Source organism: Canis lupus, chromosome 3 (genome assembly GCF_011100685.1).
Source record: "Canis lupus familiaris isolate Mischka breed German Shepherd chromosome 3, alternate assembly UU_Cfam_GSD_1.0, whole genome shotgun sequence".
Taxonomy (NCBI): domain Eukaryota; kingdom Metazoa; phylum Chordata; class Mammalia; order Carnivora; family Canidae; genus Canis; species Canis lupus.
The window spans coordinates 71,378,303-71,395,072 of NC_049224.1; the positions used below are offsets into that span (position 1 = coordinate 71,378,303).

Below are 16,770 nucleotides of genomic sequence, written 5' to 3' on the forward strand. Positions count from 1 at the left end.
GATCACAGGCAAGTTACTTACACTCTCTGAGTCTCAACTTCCATGGCTGTAAAATGAGAGTAGTGATGCTCATCTTGCAGCAGTGTTAGTGAGGACTGGAAGGGGGTTAAAGGAGCTGGAAGGGCCCAGTGGCAACTCTCATGTAGCAGTTACTTCATTAGGATCCTTTGTCTTTCCCTTGATTGTGACAAGATTCCCTCCTCAGTCATTTCCTACCCTCAGGAAAGATGCACTGCAATTGTATTCTTTGCCTGGCTCTTAGAAAAACTCATGCGATGTTCCAGTCCAGCCCCAATGAGACATCATTGGCTCAACCACTGCTATCAAAGTGGAAAGGGTTGGAGCAGATAAAAGCACTCTGCAAAACACAAGGACCTGTGTGCAGTTTGTTTGCTGGCAAATGTCCCCACTGGTGGAGTCTGGGAGAAAGGGTGAGGGTTCGTAAAGAGTACAAACCCGATTCTGCTACTTAACTGGCTTTGTGTTCTTGCACCCATCACCTTACCTTCTTAAGCCTTTGGATTTCCTCATTTATAAAAGGAGGAAAAAACTCTAATTTGAGTTGGAGATCGAACACCCTAGTTTCTGGCCACTGGAATGATGGAGGGTCAATCTCTGTTGAACACAATAACGTGCAGCCAAAACAGAAGTAATTAAAAATAAAGGGTTCCTACATAAAGCAAAACCAAATGCCATCCTAAGAGCTCTGTGTAAAATGCATTTATTTTCCAAAGTTCCCTTGATAAAAATAGGATACATAACAAACACAAAATGCAAGAACAAAGGGCCTCACTTTGACACACAGCCCATATGCAGCCAGATGTTGCAGGAGTATGAACCATGGGTTAGGGTTGCCCTCCAGACCCGCAGAGGTGAGACTGAAGGCAACAAGGGTTCAAGGCTGGTCCTGAGGCTGAGGAGAGTGGACTCTCTGGAAATTCATGAGATCAGATGAAACTGAGTCCTTGAGAGTCGTAGGTGTTGGGAGGTGTCTGCGTCTTCTCCACATGCAACTTGTATCTATGCATTATACACTATAAACACACACACACGTGGGCGAGAGAAAAATATCTATCTTCAGACTCCCTGGAGCTTTCCTTGGGACTAGTCCAAGCCCAAGGCCCAAGTGGCCTTTTTAGCATTCAGAAAGTTCTTCTTCTTTCTCCTGGGAGGAACATGCAACGAGATCTCTGGTTCCTTTGGATTTCTGAATATGAAGAGCTTCTCGCCTGTGTTTAATAAATCAATGGTTTCTGCCCCTACAATGGGCACAGCAGCTGGTTCTCCGATGGACTCCAGGGACAGGTGTGGCCAGCTTCCTATTCCAGGCAATATCACTCTCTCTCTGAGAGGGGGACATGTCTTCTTTAATATACTAAAGAAAGAAGAGAAGATCAGATGTGACATTTTTGGCAACTGACCCTCCTGAGTGTCCTAATGGGAGCCTTACAGGAGAATCCATTTTGGGTCCTTAGCCCTCAATCAGATGTCATTTTAATGAAAGATTTTTTCCCTGTGGTCATCAGATTGCCCCTAAAATTAGCTGAAGCCTACAGCAAGTGGTGTCTACAGACCACTTCTAAGTCACTTCCTGACTTGTGACTTAAATGTGCAGTTTTGCAAACCTGTTGTCATCATGTTGTTAGCTTGAAATTGGCCCTGGTCAGAGTAGGTGCACCATGGAAACTGGTAAATGCTACAAATCAGACCATTTCTGTCTCTCTCCCCACCAACCAATGCTCAACATTTACCAGGACATCATTGCCTGTGAACCTCATACCAAAAAAGCAGGCTGATGAGCTCTGATTACAAAGCAAGAGTTAGAAGTCAGGCAAACTGAAACAGAAGAGCAACACTCAAAAAAAAAAAAAAAAAAAAAAGAAGAGCAACACTCTTGGGGGATGTCCCATAAAAGGATTGCTGGACTCCTGTCCATGAGTGGTCCAGCCCTAAATCCCTGGAAGCTCTTGGTCATGGCCAGGGCTACTTCTAAGAGCCATATACAACCTAAAAGCCACAGGGTTCTCTGTGTCCAATCCGGGCATGATGAGGTCATGTCAGTGGGGGTCACCTCCTGGAAGTCCCGACGGGATCACTGGTCCTTCTAGGGCAAGATGTGGCAGATGGGGCAACAGCATCTCCTGCCCTTGCAGCTGGTCTGAATCTGAGCAAGGATTCCAATGCAGCTCTGTGTGATTCAGAGTCTCCTCTTCCTGCATCGCTGCACAGTGCCTCTGGGCAGGGCAAAGGCTAGCAGGGTGAGCCAGGGGAGTGGGGCCAGTTCTCCTCCTCACCTGCTCACTCCGCTCACAACCTGCAAGTGCCTTCGCTCCCCCAGCCTGGGGGAACTGATATCTGCTCCTCCGTGGAGGACTTCACAATTTATACAGCTCGAAATTAATTTTCTTGGTTTGGGCTCAGAATCCTGATCTAATTTCTTTGGGACTAAATTCTGACATCCAGACTATTATCGGTGGCTCCAGGATTTTTAACACGGACAATTCACGAAGCGTGGCCTCAGCACTTTTACCTTAGCTGAGAATTTATGGAAGGGGCAGGATTCAGGTTACACGCCTCGCTTGGACATGGATTGCTTCCAGAGCACACAGTGGATGGATATTATCACTTCCTACCCTGTTATGAACCTACCTGACCTCACTTTTCCTCCAAAGCTTTTCCAGTGGGAAACACTGGACGCACTTGGTCGACCATGTGTAGCAATCTAAAACCATCCTGGCCTTAGCTCTCTTTGACCTCCAGCTGTGCAAAAACCACAGCTAAAAGAGAAAGGTGCTCGATGGAGTGGAAAGATTACTGGCCTGGAAGTCTAGGGAAAGAAAGGGGTTAGTCAGATGGTTCCAAATCCCATGGCCGCCATTTCCCAGCTGCAGGCTTGGTGCCTCTTCCTGTGACCTACCGGAGCTGGAGTGTCAGCATCCCTACTTTCTGAAAGGCTGGGAGACTCAGGGCAGTAGATGGCAAAGGACTTTGTAAACTATAAACTCCAAATAGAGATACAGATTTACTCTCCCTCTAATGACATCCCTTTTGAAAACAGCCACTAATTAAAATAAATACAGTAAAGTGCTAACAAATGATCAAGAATATTCTCCCACTGACAGCAAAGAGGCCTGCCTATCTTCAGCTCCTAAACTAAGTCCACTGCGAGTAAAGATTGCGGTCTGTCAGGAAGGAATGTGGGGATGCCAGCAGTCACCCTCCTCAAGGTCCCTGGGCCTCTCACCTCCCGTCCCACTCCCAGGCAGCCGGGCTGACCCTCTTGCCCGGACCACCTGAGCAGGTGCTTAGCATTACCTCTCCTTCCTCTCTCGGGCCCAGAGCAGTTTTTCCAGTCCTCTGCTTATCAGTTCTCCTCGCAGTCGGCCTTCCAGGGCTTGCCACCAGGCTTGGTGCTTCCTGAAGGCAAGAAGGGAGGCTCTTGTATTTCCTAGAATAGACTCTTCCTGAAAAGCACGATGGCACTCCATCCCTCAACACGACCTTGGCCTGACAGGAAGAACTCGTTTTCATGGTCTGTCTCTCACTCGAGGCACACTGACTGAGCACCTGCTCTGGTCAAGACACAGTCTCTGCCCCCTTTGACCAGGGGTCAAAGCCGGGAAACAGGTGACATCAGTCAAGCAGCAGAAGGCTGCCTAGAGGTGGGGACCCTTGAGGTGAGTCTTGCCTCCCCACAGCAGGGGACCCAGAGCACGTATGGTGGAATGCACCCTGTGTGTTAACGTATGGACTTTCCACCACCCTCCATCCCCGGTGTATGCTCCAGGCAGCAGGACTTTGTCTCTTATTCTCTCCCACATGCTACTGTCTGTAACAGTGGACATGCAAGAAGCTCAGCAGGGTTTTATGAATATATTAAGAAAGTTGGAATGGCACAGCAGAAGCTTGGAAGGTGGGCTAGGCCGGGAACCCCAATGCTACGTGAAGGACCATGATTCTCTGCTATTGGGAAAGGACACTGCAGTGTCACATAAGGAAGTCAGGGGCTCAGGTCAGTTCAGTAAAGGACAGTGTGGAACCCAGAGTCCTGTCTGTGCTGTGCTCATTCCACACCCTTGCTTTCCGCCTCTCCTTATAAAGAGCCTTTGCTGACCAAATTCACACCTGGAACCTGCTCCCAAAGGAACGTATCTATGCAGCATTATCTATAATTGAGGAAAAAAATGAATCCAAAACAAACGTCCAGTTAGAAGGCATGAGCTGCATACACTAGGCTACACACCTCTGGGGAATGTCACATGGTTGTTAACAATAATACCTATGAAGGGGTTTCAATAACGGTGAAAAGTATGAATTTTAAATTAATAAAACAGCTGAGAATATGGCCTAAATGGCGTGATAATTATTGCATAGGACGACATCTGCACATGAACAAGAGTCAGAAGGAAATAAGCAAACTCGCCTGTGCTGTAAAGTTCTGAGGAGCAAGACACAAGGTTGCATCTGCCGGGATTACTACACACGCAGAGACACACACATATTTCACACACTCGCATACACTGAACACACTCATAAAGCCCAGTAAGGAAACAGTTTCTGGACAAAGAATTGTAAGAAAATGCTCACAGCCCTTTTCTCCAGGTAACAGAACCAGGAAATTTCTTTTTCTTTTTTTTCTTTGTATGTACTTTTTACACTTCCTCTAAGGTGTGTGTAAGCATTACATGGCTGGGGAAACATTTTCTTAAGATACTACTTGAAAAATAAACTGGTGGGGATCCCTTCGTGGCGCAGCGGTTTGGTGCCTGCCTTTGGCCCAGGGCATGATCCTGGAGACCCAGGATCGAATCCCACGTCGGGCTCCCGGAGCATGGAGCCTGCTTCTCCCTCTGCCTGTGTCTCTGCCTCTCTCTCTCTGTGTGTGTGACTATCATAAATAAATAAAAATTTAAAAAAATATTAAAAAGAAAAGAAAGAAAAATAAACTGGTGATGAAGATAAAAGATTGGACAAAATACTCAGGCCTCCCATGACGTATCAAGGGTTCACGGCCACCAGTGTGGACGTCCTCTGCTCCCATGCCATAAAGTGACGGCCAGGGGAGGTGTGTGTGCCCGGGGCTCACAGGCGTCCTGCTTTGTCCCTGCGTGTGTTCCCCTCGTGGAATCTCACTCAAGTGCTCCCAATGCAGCCTGGATGCCGCACTCACCTCCTCCTGGCCAGGTCGGCCTGCTCCCCGCCTCCGTCGTTCTCCACCGTGTGGTCAGGATGCTTCTGGGTGCCTGGATCGAGCGCCGCCAGGAGCTCAGACTGCAAGGCGGTGGGCAGAGCCACACTCAGGAGCCGGCGCAGCGTGGCCCCTGGCACCATCGCCAGCCTGGACAGGTACGATGCCAGTCTCAGCTCCTAGAGGGGTGATGGGGAAGCTCGTGACCTCACTGCCCTGACCTTGATGAACAACCCGTTTAAATGGATGACAGTCTTAGGACGTTTTGTCCCACGGAGAGAACTATCTTAGCAGCTCGGTCTTGAAAACACATCCCCAAATTCACAGAACTGTCAAGAAGGATCTACTTGGTCAGCAACCCTGGCAAACCGTGACACACCAGAAACCTTCATCCATCCTCCCAACTGCTCCCAACTCATGCAGAATGGCCGCATCTCTGGCCTGCACCGGGGCGAGCTGGTGACACTTCTCTCCTGCTCATGCACCCTGGTGACACTTCTCTCCTGCTCATGCACCCTGACGCAGCGTGGCTCAGAGCAAACAGCACAGGATCAGGAAAGAACTGGAATGTCCCCAAACCAGCAGATGGTTGAAGAAGCTGTGTGCTGGGCACACCTGGATGGATGCCACGTGAAAAGAGCCTGTATCCACAAGTCCCTCCTATAAGATTTCATGTGTCTTTCTTTCCAGAACTGACAAAATGTGGACATGGAGAAGAGTGTAGTGGTTGCCGGGGGTGAGGGATGGGAGAGGGGTGGGTGCACCTGTAAAGGGGTGGCACGAGGTGGGTCTCTGTGCCGATGGAATGGTTCTGTATCTCGATTGTGGAACTGATTATGTGAATTGACACAGAACTTATACTCACATTTTGTAATATGTAACCACGGGGGGAAACTGAGTGAAACATGGGGTGGGGTACTGGAACTCTCTACACTAGCTTCAACTTTATGTGAATTTAAAATTGTTTCAAAAGAAAAAGTTAAAGGGGGGGGGGGCTGTCTAGATTCTGCACTCAGGAAACCCTGGGCTGCCCTCCAGCCCCACTGCACAGAATAGACCCTGTGTGTCCTGGGGCAACCCCCTTCTTTCTCTTTGTGCTCGGGCTTCCTTATTTGTAAAGTGGGGTAACTGTAACCCCTCCAGCAGATGTTTCTGTGAGGTCAGAAGGACCTGCCATGTGGAGAACCATCGCACCCCATGGAGATCCAGACAGCAGCTCCAAGCAACATGCTTTTCTTCCCCTGCAGTCTGGGGGATGAAAGTCTGAAGTCACTTCCACTGAGCTCAAGTCAACAGAGCTCGTTCCTGCTCAGGCTCAGGGGACAATGCATCTTCCTGTCTCTTCCAGCTTCTAGCTGCCACCTGCCTGCCTTGGCTCATGGCCCTTCCTGCATCTTCAAAGTGTATCCCTCCAACTTCTGCTTTTGTCGCCATCACACGGCCCTCCCTTCTGTGCCTGCTGCTGCCTCCCTCTTACCAGGACCCTTTTTCTCCTTCCTGTGTGGATTTCTACTCTTTGTGGGTTTTTGGCATATTTCATCCTTATCTGTTTTTTTTTTTGTTGTTGTTGTTGCTGTTAGTCTTTTTGTTTGTTTTTTGTTTTTTACAGATTTTATTTATTTGACAGAGAGAAAGAGAGAGAGTACAAGCAGGGGGAGCGGCAGGCAAAGGGAGAGGGAGAAGCAGGCTCCCCACTGAGCAGGGAGCCTGACACGGGGTTCGTTCCCAGGACCCTGAAATCATGACCTGAGCTGAAGGCAGGTGCTTAACCAACTGAGCTGCCCAGGTGCCGCCTTGTCTTTGTTTTTAAGAAATGTTGCCTATTTTAAGGAATTTAAGCAATGTGATAAAGCACAAAGGTTAATGTTAAAATAATTATCCCAAATGCCATTATCCAGAAGTGATTATCAGTAACATTAGGCAAGCACTGTTCCAAGCATCTTTCTAGACATATATGTGGATGATGGATGGATGGATAGGGGATGGGGGATGAGGGAATGGATGAGTGGATGAATGGATGGGTGAGTGGATGGATAGATGGACAGAACTACATAAATGAGATCATAATGCACACAAAATACAATTCAGTTTATGTATGTATTTTGTTGATTGCCTACTCTCCACACTAGAATATCAGCTCCTGAGGGCATGACATAATTTCTGTGTTTACTGCTGAAATCCCAGTGGCCAAGACAGCCCGTTGCTTACTTTGAAGCATGGTGAGTATTTATTCACGAACAAAGCCTCTTCAGAGGATGTCAGGGTCTTTGAAGTCAAGGGGACTCGAAGTCACGCCTTATGTGGTTAAGACAGTATTCCACTTTGTCTACAAACGGCCACAGTCATGCTGGAAACCTCTCAGGCGTAAAGAGTGTTCAGTGAGGAATATGGATGGGGTCCCGGGCTCACCCACTGCACGGGAAAGCTTCCTGATGTGCTGGGTCAGTGCCATTCATTTCTTAAGCACCCCTTTCCCATTTTAGTCATGAAGCAACGAGGAAGTCTCTTGCTTTAAAAGGAATGTGCAGTAGCATGAAATGGAATGGCTACAGCAGTTAAATAGAGCAAAAGCTGATTTCAGTGACTAGCTTTGTTTGTAGTGGAACCTCCTGTGTGTTAAACTTGTACCAGAGAAGAGAAGCATGTCTGGATACCTGGTGAGTCTCAGAAAAGAAGCTGACCAGGGCGGTCACTACTACTGTCACCATTGCCACCGCTGTGCCTGACAGGAACGTCTCCTGCCTGCTGGCCTAGGGCCAGGTGCTTGTCATAAATCCACTCAGCCATCCCCAGGTCCTGTTGTCACCCCGCCCGTGCTACAGGTGAGGACACGTGCACTCTGAGGAACAGGTGACATGACATGTGCTGACGAGGGCTGACCCACAACATGGCTAACGGGTCCTCACCTGGCTGTACAGGGTCGCAAAGGTGTCGAACTCCATGTTCTCCAGCAAATCTTCGAGCACAATGCCATGGTCTCGCTCCTCCCTCCAACTAGCATGCAGACAAAATCTAGGTGAGTCCACTTTAATTACAACATGACCTTAGAAGACCATGTAGTTATTTAAATAACAATCACAAAGGAAGAAGTTTTGTGGCAGCTGTATGGAGACTTTTCTGTACCTTTGCTGGGCCAGCTGTGGTCCTAGTTGGAAAACACTTGGTATCAGTAGTCATGCTCAAGAAGACCAAGATCTGGGCTCCTGGCCCACCATGTGTCCCATGTGGAAGCAGACCCGGAACCACGTTCCCAGCTTGGTCCTGGCTCTGGCCACAGAGGCTTGGGGTGCCTTTCCACATGAGGGTTCCCCTCAGGCTCTCTGACTTCCACATGAGAGGATCTGCCTACCTGGTCCCTTAGCCGATGGAGGTGGCACTGTGGGTGATCCACTCTGCACTCTTTTGTTAGCTAACACAACCCCAAATTTATGTCAGAAGCTTTTTTCACGAGCGATTTCCTCCATAAAGCATGAGGCAGACGAGGGTGTCCTATACCCGAAAATCCTGGTGTAAACCAGGTCCTTGTCTCCAAGGGCCAGGCCTTGCCCTTTGATCACATACATCCAGCCCCTCCTACGATTAGTTCGAGTGGAACAGAACTGCACTTTGATATCGTGTTTCTAGGAAAGCATAATCAAATACATTAAAATAACTTGTAATCTCGCCACCCAGAAGTCACATCTGTTACAACTGGGTCTCTCTGCTGCTAATTAGTTTGTGCGCATGTGTTTTAAAAAATGGAATCACACTATGTCTCTAGTTTGTACCCCGTCCTTCCCACATCAACCTTATAGTCACAGTGGAACACCATAAAGCTGTTAAAAAGTACATTTGCCAAGAGTTCTTAATGTCTTGGGCAAAGGCTAATTGCTAATTAAGAAGAATGCAAAGAACAGCCCTAACAGAAGGTAAGGGCTCTGTCTTGTTTTCTAATTTTACAAAAGCAGGATATGAACTGTTACATTCAAGGTGAGATCTGAGTGAGGCCGGTATTCACTGCATCACACCCCTGTCTGGATAAAGTGCTGTGATTATGTGCGATGCTGGCACCGGGTAAGGCTGGGTGAGGGTGGGGCATGGAATTTCCCTGTACTATTTCTGCAACTTCTTGTGAGTCTACAATTATTTGAAAATAAAAAGTTTAAAAAATATGTTCAGCAAAAACCTCAATGATACCAAAAAGAATCATTGGCAGGGGTAATGTCAGGGAAGAAGAACATCCCCTCCTAAGTCAGCAGCTGGTGTTTAGGCACTGGGAGGACACCTCAGCCAGCAGGGTGACAGCCGGGGGGCCGGGTCCAGATGAGCCAAGAGGCCAGGTGCCCCCAGGCCTGCAGGGCCGATACCATACTGTGCCACCGCTGGGCACCGGGCTCACCTCTGCTGGTGGCGCTCCAGTAGCTTCCGGCTCTGGCTCAGGGCTTGCTGCAGGACAGCAGACATCTGCCTTTCAGAACCCGTGTCCTCGGGCTCGCCCAGAAGCCCGGGCCCGTCGCCAGCCCACTGCTGCCGGCTTGTCAGAGCCCGCTGTAGCTGAGACGCCTCCTGGTGGGCCAGCTTGTCTTCCAGCTTCCTCTCCAGCTCCTGGAGCTCCTGCACACAGAGGGGCAAGGGGTCCACAGATTAAATCAGAGCTCCTGGGCCTGGCACGATCTGCTCTTGCTTGCCTCCCCACTCTAGACGGGTGGAACAGCACAAGGAGGCCACCCGGGGACCTCTCACACCTCCCTGCCTTTGCACACACTGCTCCTGCCACCTACAGGGCCCTCCTCTGGTTGCCTGTGCAGTTCTGAGTCTCCTTTCAAGCCCTCGCTCAAGGACATCCTCAGTGAGGGGTTCCTCAGGTCCCTGGGACAACGCGGACACCCACTCCAAAGGTGCCCGCTCGCTTTCCCCTGTCTGTGCCCATCACAGGCTGAATGTCTGTGGTCCCTCACAATTCCTATATTGGGGCCTTAACTCACAATGGGATGGTACTTAGGGGAGTGAGTGAGGCTTTGGGAGGCAAATGAGTTTAGATGAGGTGCCAAAGGTGGGGCCCCAGGATGGGATCAGCGTCCTTGTTAAGACTGGAAGAGAGACAACTGAGCCCCCAGTCTCTACCATGTGAGGATTCAACAGGAAAGTGGCCATCTGAAGCCAGGAAGGAAGCTCTCAGCAATGAATGATCAAGGCTGGTGCCTTGATCTTGGATTTCCAGCCTCCAGACCTCTGAGAGAAACGTCTGTTGTTTCAGCCCCCCAGGCTCTGGTGTTTGTTATGGAAGCCCAAGCAGGCTGAGACTACCCCATTTCTGTAGCTGCCTGAAGTTGCCGTACCCGTACCTTTCCGTTAGAGTGTGAGCTCCGGGGGGCAGGGCTGGATCTCCAGCTCACTGTCTGCAGCGCTCAGCACTATGCCTGGCAGCTGGCACCTGTCATCGCTGATGTATAGGACACCAGCACACATTTATTCACCTGGTGGGAAGCCTGTGCCCGAGCACAACAACCAGGGTGGACACGGATGGGACCCACAGCACGCTGGGTGCCCTTCTAAGTGTTCACATATATTAATCTCATGGAGTCCTTGAAACCACCCTATGGAATACATACTCTTATTTCCCCCACTACAGATGAGGAGAATCTCCTTAAGGCAAAAGAGTTAAAGTAATTTTCTGTCTCATGCAGCTCTTAAGTGGCAGAGCCAGAGCTCTGGCAGAGGCCAGGCCAGGTCACGCAACACTGCCTCTTGTTGGCCAAGGAGAAGAAAGCTGCATTCTTAGGCCACCAGAGTCAGATAATCTGGCTACAGGGTTCTGTCCACAGCCTGCTCAGGTTTAAGGAGAGATGGGGGCTGGAAGGTCCCAAGCCTCGTAGAATGTAGACACAGGCCAGGACTCTAAGTGGGGGTGGAGGGTGAAGCTGGGACTCAGTCCAGGGGCTTCAGATGGGCTCCACAGAGGACGGTGGTCCATCATCCTCCGAAAATAAGTGCAAAAGAGCCTGCCGTTCTGAGCGGAGCCATCTAACACACTGAAGTTTCCAATTACGGCCATCCATCTCCTTGCAGCATCCCAAATGTAAACATAACCAAACACAGAGCTTCTAACAGCGCTAATGAGTTTCTGACAGCATGTGCTGTCAGCATGCCCGGAGCCTGCTCGTGGACGAGGCTCTCACTGATCCCACACTCGCGCTGGCCAGCCCCAGCCACGGTGTGGGGAACGAAGGCCAGAACCCACAGCTGCCAGTGTCTCCAAAGCAGGAGGAGAGCACAGAGAGTGTCACACTTGTTTTCCAAGACCTGGTGAGCCGTGACTGGGAACAGAAAGTGAAGTGGGAATGTGTCCTGCAGGCTGTAGCTGCTGATGGCACATCCTTCCAGAGGCCAGCCTGTTCCTCAAACTCCTTCCACACCCTGTACAACCACCTGCCACTTTGCACAACTGGAATCCAAGGCCTGGTTCTGGAACTATCTTCCTTAATACCTGTTCTCCTCCCTAGAGTTTAACTGCTGAGGGTGGAGAGCCAGGGACTGCAGCTGGCCTGTTTACCCTTCTGCCCAGCAGGGACCACAGGGCCTGGCTCGCAGAAGAAAGAACAGTCACGGCCAGCAGCAGCATCTCGATTATTCCTAGAAATAATAATGTCAGCTAGCATGTACTGTCAGACTCGATCCAGCACAAAGGAGAAATGTGTTATTATGGGATGCCTGGGTGGCTTAGCAGTTAAGCATCTGCCTTCGGCCCAAGGCGTGATCCTGGAGTCCTGGGATCGAGTCCCACGTTAGGTTCCCTGCAGAGAACCTGCTTCTTCCTCTGCCTGTGTCTCTGCCTCTCTCTCTCTGTGTCTCTCATGAATAAATAAATAAAATCTTAAAAAAAAAACCAAATGTGTTATTATGCCATAATATAGATAAGCTGGCTAAGGCGCAGAGAGTATTGGTCAATCTCCTGAAGTAACAGAACAGCACAAGTGCCATGAATGAGGAGGGATTTCAGGTTTCTCGGGCTCTGGGCCCCATGCCTCGGCACTGTTGTCTCTGGCAAGCACTCTGTAGGTATCAGTTGAATGAATGGTTAGACAGATAGACAATGAGATGAAAGACAGATTGACAGCTCTAGGCCTTTTATTGGGCAGAAGGGGTCAGGGGTGAATGAGATACGGCCCCTGGACTCTGGGAACTCACAGTCTAGTGTGGATGACAGCTGTGCAGTTACAGTGACAGTAACAGCCACCATCTGCTGTCACAGAGATTTGGGAGGGACAGGATGTAAACATGAAGCTGAAAGAGACCAACTCTGCCCAAGGGAATCATAGAGGTCTTCACAGAGGAGGCAACATTTGGCTTGACTCAGACTATGGATATGAGCTTGCAAAGGGGTGAAACAGAAGCCAAGCCCATTCAGAGGAATGGGAGTAATTCGGAGGAATGAATTCAGAGCCTGAATGGAATGGATGCTCAAGTGTGCAGAGCAGCAAAGGTCCAGGTTGAAATGCGGGGTCCCTCCGACAGTAGTGAAGGCGGAGATTTAAAATCTAGAGTAGAGGCAGGCTGAGGTTGTCAATGATCATTTCTGTTTTTCAGAGACTTCTCAGGCCACAGTGTAGAGGGGACCAGAGTAGGCGGAGGGATGCAGGCGGAAACACATGTAAGGACAGGAGCCAGGCTTTGCAGGAGAAGGTGCAAGCCCTGCTTTCCAGCTGCGGGAGCTTGGGGCAACGCTGTAACCTTCCTGAGCCTCATTCCTGCATCTGTAGAATGGGTATAGAAGCATCATGGGCTTGACAGAAGGTTCAAACACTTCTCATGATGCTCTGGACTTACGGAGAGCCCGATTCACATGAGCAAATTACTGTTAGTGTTATTTTTCTTTTTCATGTCTAGATTTGTCCTAGCAGTGAAGCTGGGCACCAAAGTCAGGAATGGGGAAAAAAGTTCTCGCAGAATCAACAAACTGGGTGATTAGCAGCAAGTGGGCAGTAAGCCAGAGGAAGAACAGAGGAAGACACCGGGTTCAGGTTTGGAACAGTGGATCCAGAGCAATTGAACTATGGTGCAGATATAGTGGGTATGGTTGGTCTGGGGTCCCAGGATCTGTTAGGGGGAAGTCCATCCTCTGCAGATTTGCCCATCATGCCTCATGGCCCCATGATTCAACTGTGCCTTGCCTATGTTCCCATCTCACAAGATGCGTTGGAATCTTTCATCCAAGGTGGTGCACCTGATATAGTTCTCTTCCAAGTCCTTCCTTCCAAAGCATTTCATTTCATGGTTTTTTAATTCCTCTGAATGTTTAACAGCTTAAGAGCCCATTCACAATGGGAAAGCGGTTTTCACGGAAAGATCAAGTTGTGGAATGAAAGTCTAGTATCTGGAGCAAAACAACAGGTTTGTCTTCCCTTCAAATGCAAATCAAGAAAACACTGGCATCTTCACATCCACTGCCTTTCCACCAGCTGAATAATACATCATGTGACTTATGAGCAGTTGCTTCCATTTCAGGACACATAACTCTTCCAAACACATTCGAGAAGATGGAAACTTTGATGTTACGCAAAAAGGCTGTGAGATGAAACTGAAAATGTAAGCGTCATACTACCCAATGACTACAGAAGTCAGGGCAGTCCCAAGGTGTCTCAGGGCTGAGCTGAGCGGTTGCCCAGGGCACTCGGGGGGCAGCAGGTGAAATGTGAGCTGAAGGCCACAGGCTCCTAGTGTCTACTCTGCACCTAATCAATACACGACCTTGACTTGTCCCTTCTCTGTAGGCCTCACATCCTTCACCTGTAATTCGGGGCCACGCATACCCCTGCACCCATCATCTCTCTCATTCTTGCTGTGGATTTTGGGTAAATACCCAGTGTTGGTTTCCTCCTGACACGAATTTGCTAAGAAATTTTTATCTTAGGTGGGTGTTGAATTTGACAAAATACTTGTTGTGTTATACTGAAATGATCATATAAGTTTTTTCTTTTCTCCTTTAATCCGTTAACCTGGCAAACTTTGTAAATGGATATTTTAAAGTTCAACCAACCTTATATTTCTGGGAAAAACTCAACCTGGCCATGCTGTGCTAATTATTTTATGGATGGCTGGATTATGTTAGTGGTATTTTGTTTACAAGTTGTATGTCTAGGCTCACAAGTAAGGGTGAACTATAATTGTTCTTATACTACTCCTGTCTGGTTTTCATGTCAGGGTTGTCTAAGCTTCATAAAATGAGGAATATTCCCTATTTTTCTAACATCAGGAATAATTTGTATATGAGATTGGAAAAATTTGTTGGAGCTCACCTATAAAACTATCAGGATTGGTGCCTTTTTGTGTCAGATTTCCTGACTACTGAATCAATTTCTTTTATGGTAATAAGACTTTCTACTTGAGTCCATTTTGACAAATTTTCTAGGAAATTTTCCATTTCCTTTCAGTTTTCAAATTCATCTACACGAAATTGTTCACAGAGTTTTATTTTCTAAAACTCTACTGCATGTGTAGTTAATGATGCTTTTTATTATTTATTAGCCCCATATCTCTTTTTCAAATGGCCACTCGTGTCAGAGCTTTGTGTATTTTATTAGCCTTTTTTCAGAAAATTCAAATTTTCACATTACTGATCCTTTCTGTCATAGTTTGGTTGGTTTGGGGTAAGTTTTTTTCTTATTTTACTTATGTGATCTTCCTTCCTTCTTTCCAGATTTATTTCTCATCATTCCCCTCTAGCTTTTCATATGATCTTAATCATAAGCCTTTCTTTTTAAATATAAGTTTAGGGCATTAATTTCCCTTAGAGCTAAAAAACTACTTTGGCAAAATTCCACAAATTTTAATATGTTGTATTTATATTATTTTTCTGTTCTACATTAAAAAAAAATTCCATTATCATTTCTTCGACCAATGAATTATTCAGAAGTAAGTTTTAAAACTTTCCAAGCATGGACTGTGAGTAATAATCTTTTCTTAAATGGATTTAAACTTAATTTTCTTTTTCAAAAAGGTGGTCAAATAATATTGTATAACTTAATTGTAACTGTTCCAATGTGTGCACAAGAATAATATGTATTTGTTAACTGCTGGCTGGAAGATTCTGTGGACATACATTAAATACAGGTTGACTGACTGGTTAATCAACTCATTGGTATCTTCACATGTTTTATCTGATCAACCACAGAAAAGGGGTGTGCTGCAATCTCCCACTACAGTGACAGATTTACCAACTTCTCCCTGCTGTTTTGTCAATTGCTTTTCGTTATTTTGAGTCTTTTATCACATACATGCAAGTTTAGAATCACTCTGCTGTGCTCGTGAATGAAAACTCTAAAGTCATTTTGGTATTACCTTTAATTTTTAAAATAATTTCATAAATCATTATTTTATATTCTATGCTGATCATCTGAGCATCTAACATCTTTAGAGATTTCAATCTGTTGGGTCTTTATTCATTTATTTTTTGGTTTCTCTGCATATACATCATTTTGTCTTGCTTATGTGTTTGGGGACTTCTAATTTTAACTGAGAACTTATATTTGGCTGGAATTAATCTGTGAAAATCCGGAGATGCCCAGATGGAGAATATTTCCCTCTGGAGAGGATTTGTTTTTGCTCTGGCCAAGCACTAGAGTAGTCAGCCATCCCAGAACCATTGTAATTTAATTTATCTCTTTGGGAGATTTCCTGACTGGAGAGCTGAAGTACTTTTGGATTCCTTCAAACCAGCAGAAGCCTTTGAAAACAAATTCACAGAGGAGAGTCCCCTCCCCTTTCCCCCTCCCCCCACCCCCAGCCCTGGGGAATGGACAGGTCTTCCCATGAAGGGTGGCTCCTTTGACAGCAGGTGGCTTTCTCCTCCCATCCCCTCACTGGGGGTTTTACCTCCTCAGGACACCCCAGCCTCATATCCTATCCCCCCAAATGAACCCCAAATCCCTGGGTTGCAGATCTCAGTTCTTGCCCTGGGATTGGAACCTCTGGATTGGCCTTCCCTGGGATATCCTTGGCCTTTGGTAATTTTCCACATTCTCTTGTGCACTAACAGAGCATTAGGATGTATGTTTATTTTTACTTATCCAGCATCTGAATGTTTTGTGCTGGAATACCAACATTTCCACTTCTTTCTATCCTGAAAAACATCTGACATAATGCAGGCTGCATGATGTTTATGGGAGAAACACCTCAGGACTCTTCAGAATCTAATGTTATTTATGACTTTAAAAAAGGAATGATGGGAACCCCCACTGGCAAGATCAACGAGGAAGTCCATGAACGTGACCTGGTGGGTTGAAGTCAAAAACAGATTGCTTTCCACTCCTGGCATTTATCAGCCACATGGAGACCTGCCACCTGCCCGAATCTCAATTTCTCCCTGAGAACTGAACATAATAGCAGTGCCCACTTCACAACACAGCTCAATAGTTAAATAATATAATGTGTGATAGAGGGCATAAAGGTGGAGCAGCATAAGATTGTAACTTATAATCAGTCGTGCTTAAAGGGGCATTTTGAGATGTGTGATTAAGAATGATTAATGCTTACACCAGAGTGTGTCCATTCACAGCCTGTTCGTGCTTGCCTGCACATACCTGGCACCCAGTGAGCAGGGTTCC

General features: G+C 47.4%; 1 protein-coding gene across 1 annotated transcript in view; it reads right to left on the minus strand.

Annotated features, from left to right (window-relative positions):
* Positions 1–698: 698 nt before the first annotated feature.
* EVC2 (EvC ciliary complex subunit 2) overlaps positions 699–16,770 on the minus strand; it is a 126,644-nt gene continuing 110,572 nt past the window's right edge. Inside the window, exons 18-22 of the mRNA XM_038533701.1 lie at positions 9,567–9,781; positions 8,095–8,182; positions 5,171–5,367; positions 3,316–3,417; positions 699–1,375 (exon numbers count right to left, since the gene is read on the minus strand). Of these exons, the coding sequence (XP_038389629.1) occupies positions 1,105–1,375; positions 3,316–3,417; positions 5,171–5,367; positions 8,095–8,182; positions 9,567–9,781 (873 nt within the window). The 3' untranslated portion in view covers positions 699–1,104. The remainder of the gene's footprint in view (positions 1,376–3,315; positions 3,418–5,170; positions 5,368–8,094; positions 8,183–9,566; positions 9,782–16,770) is intronic.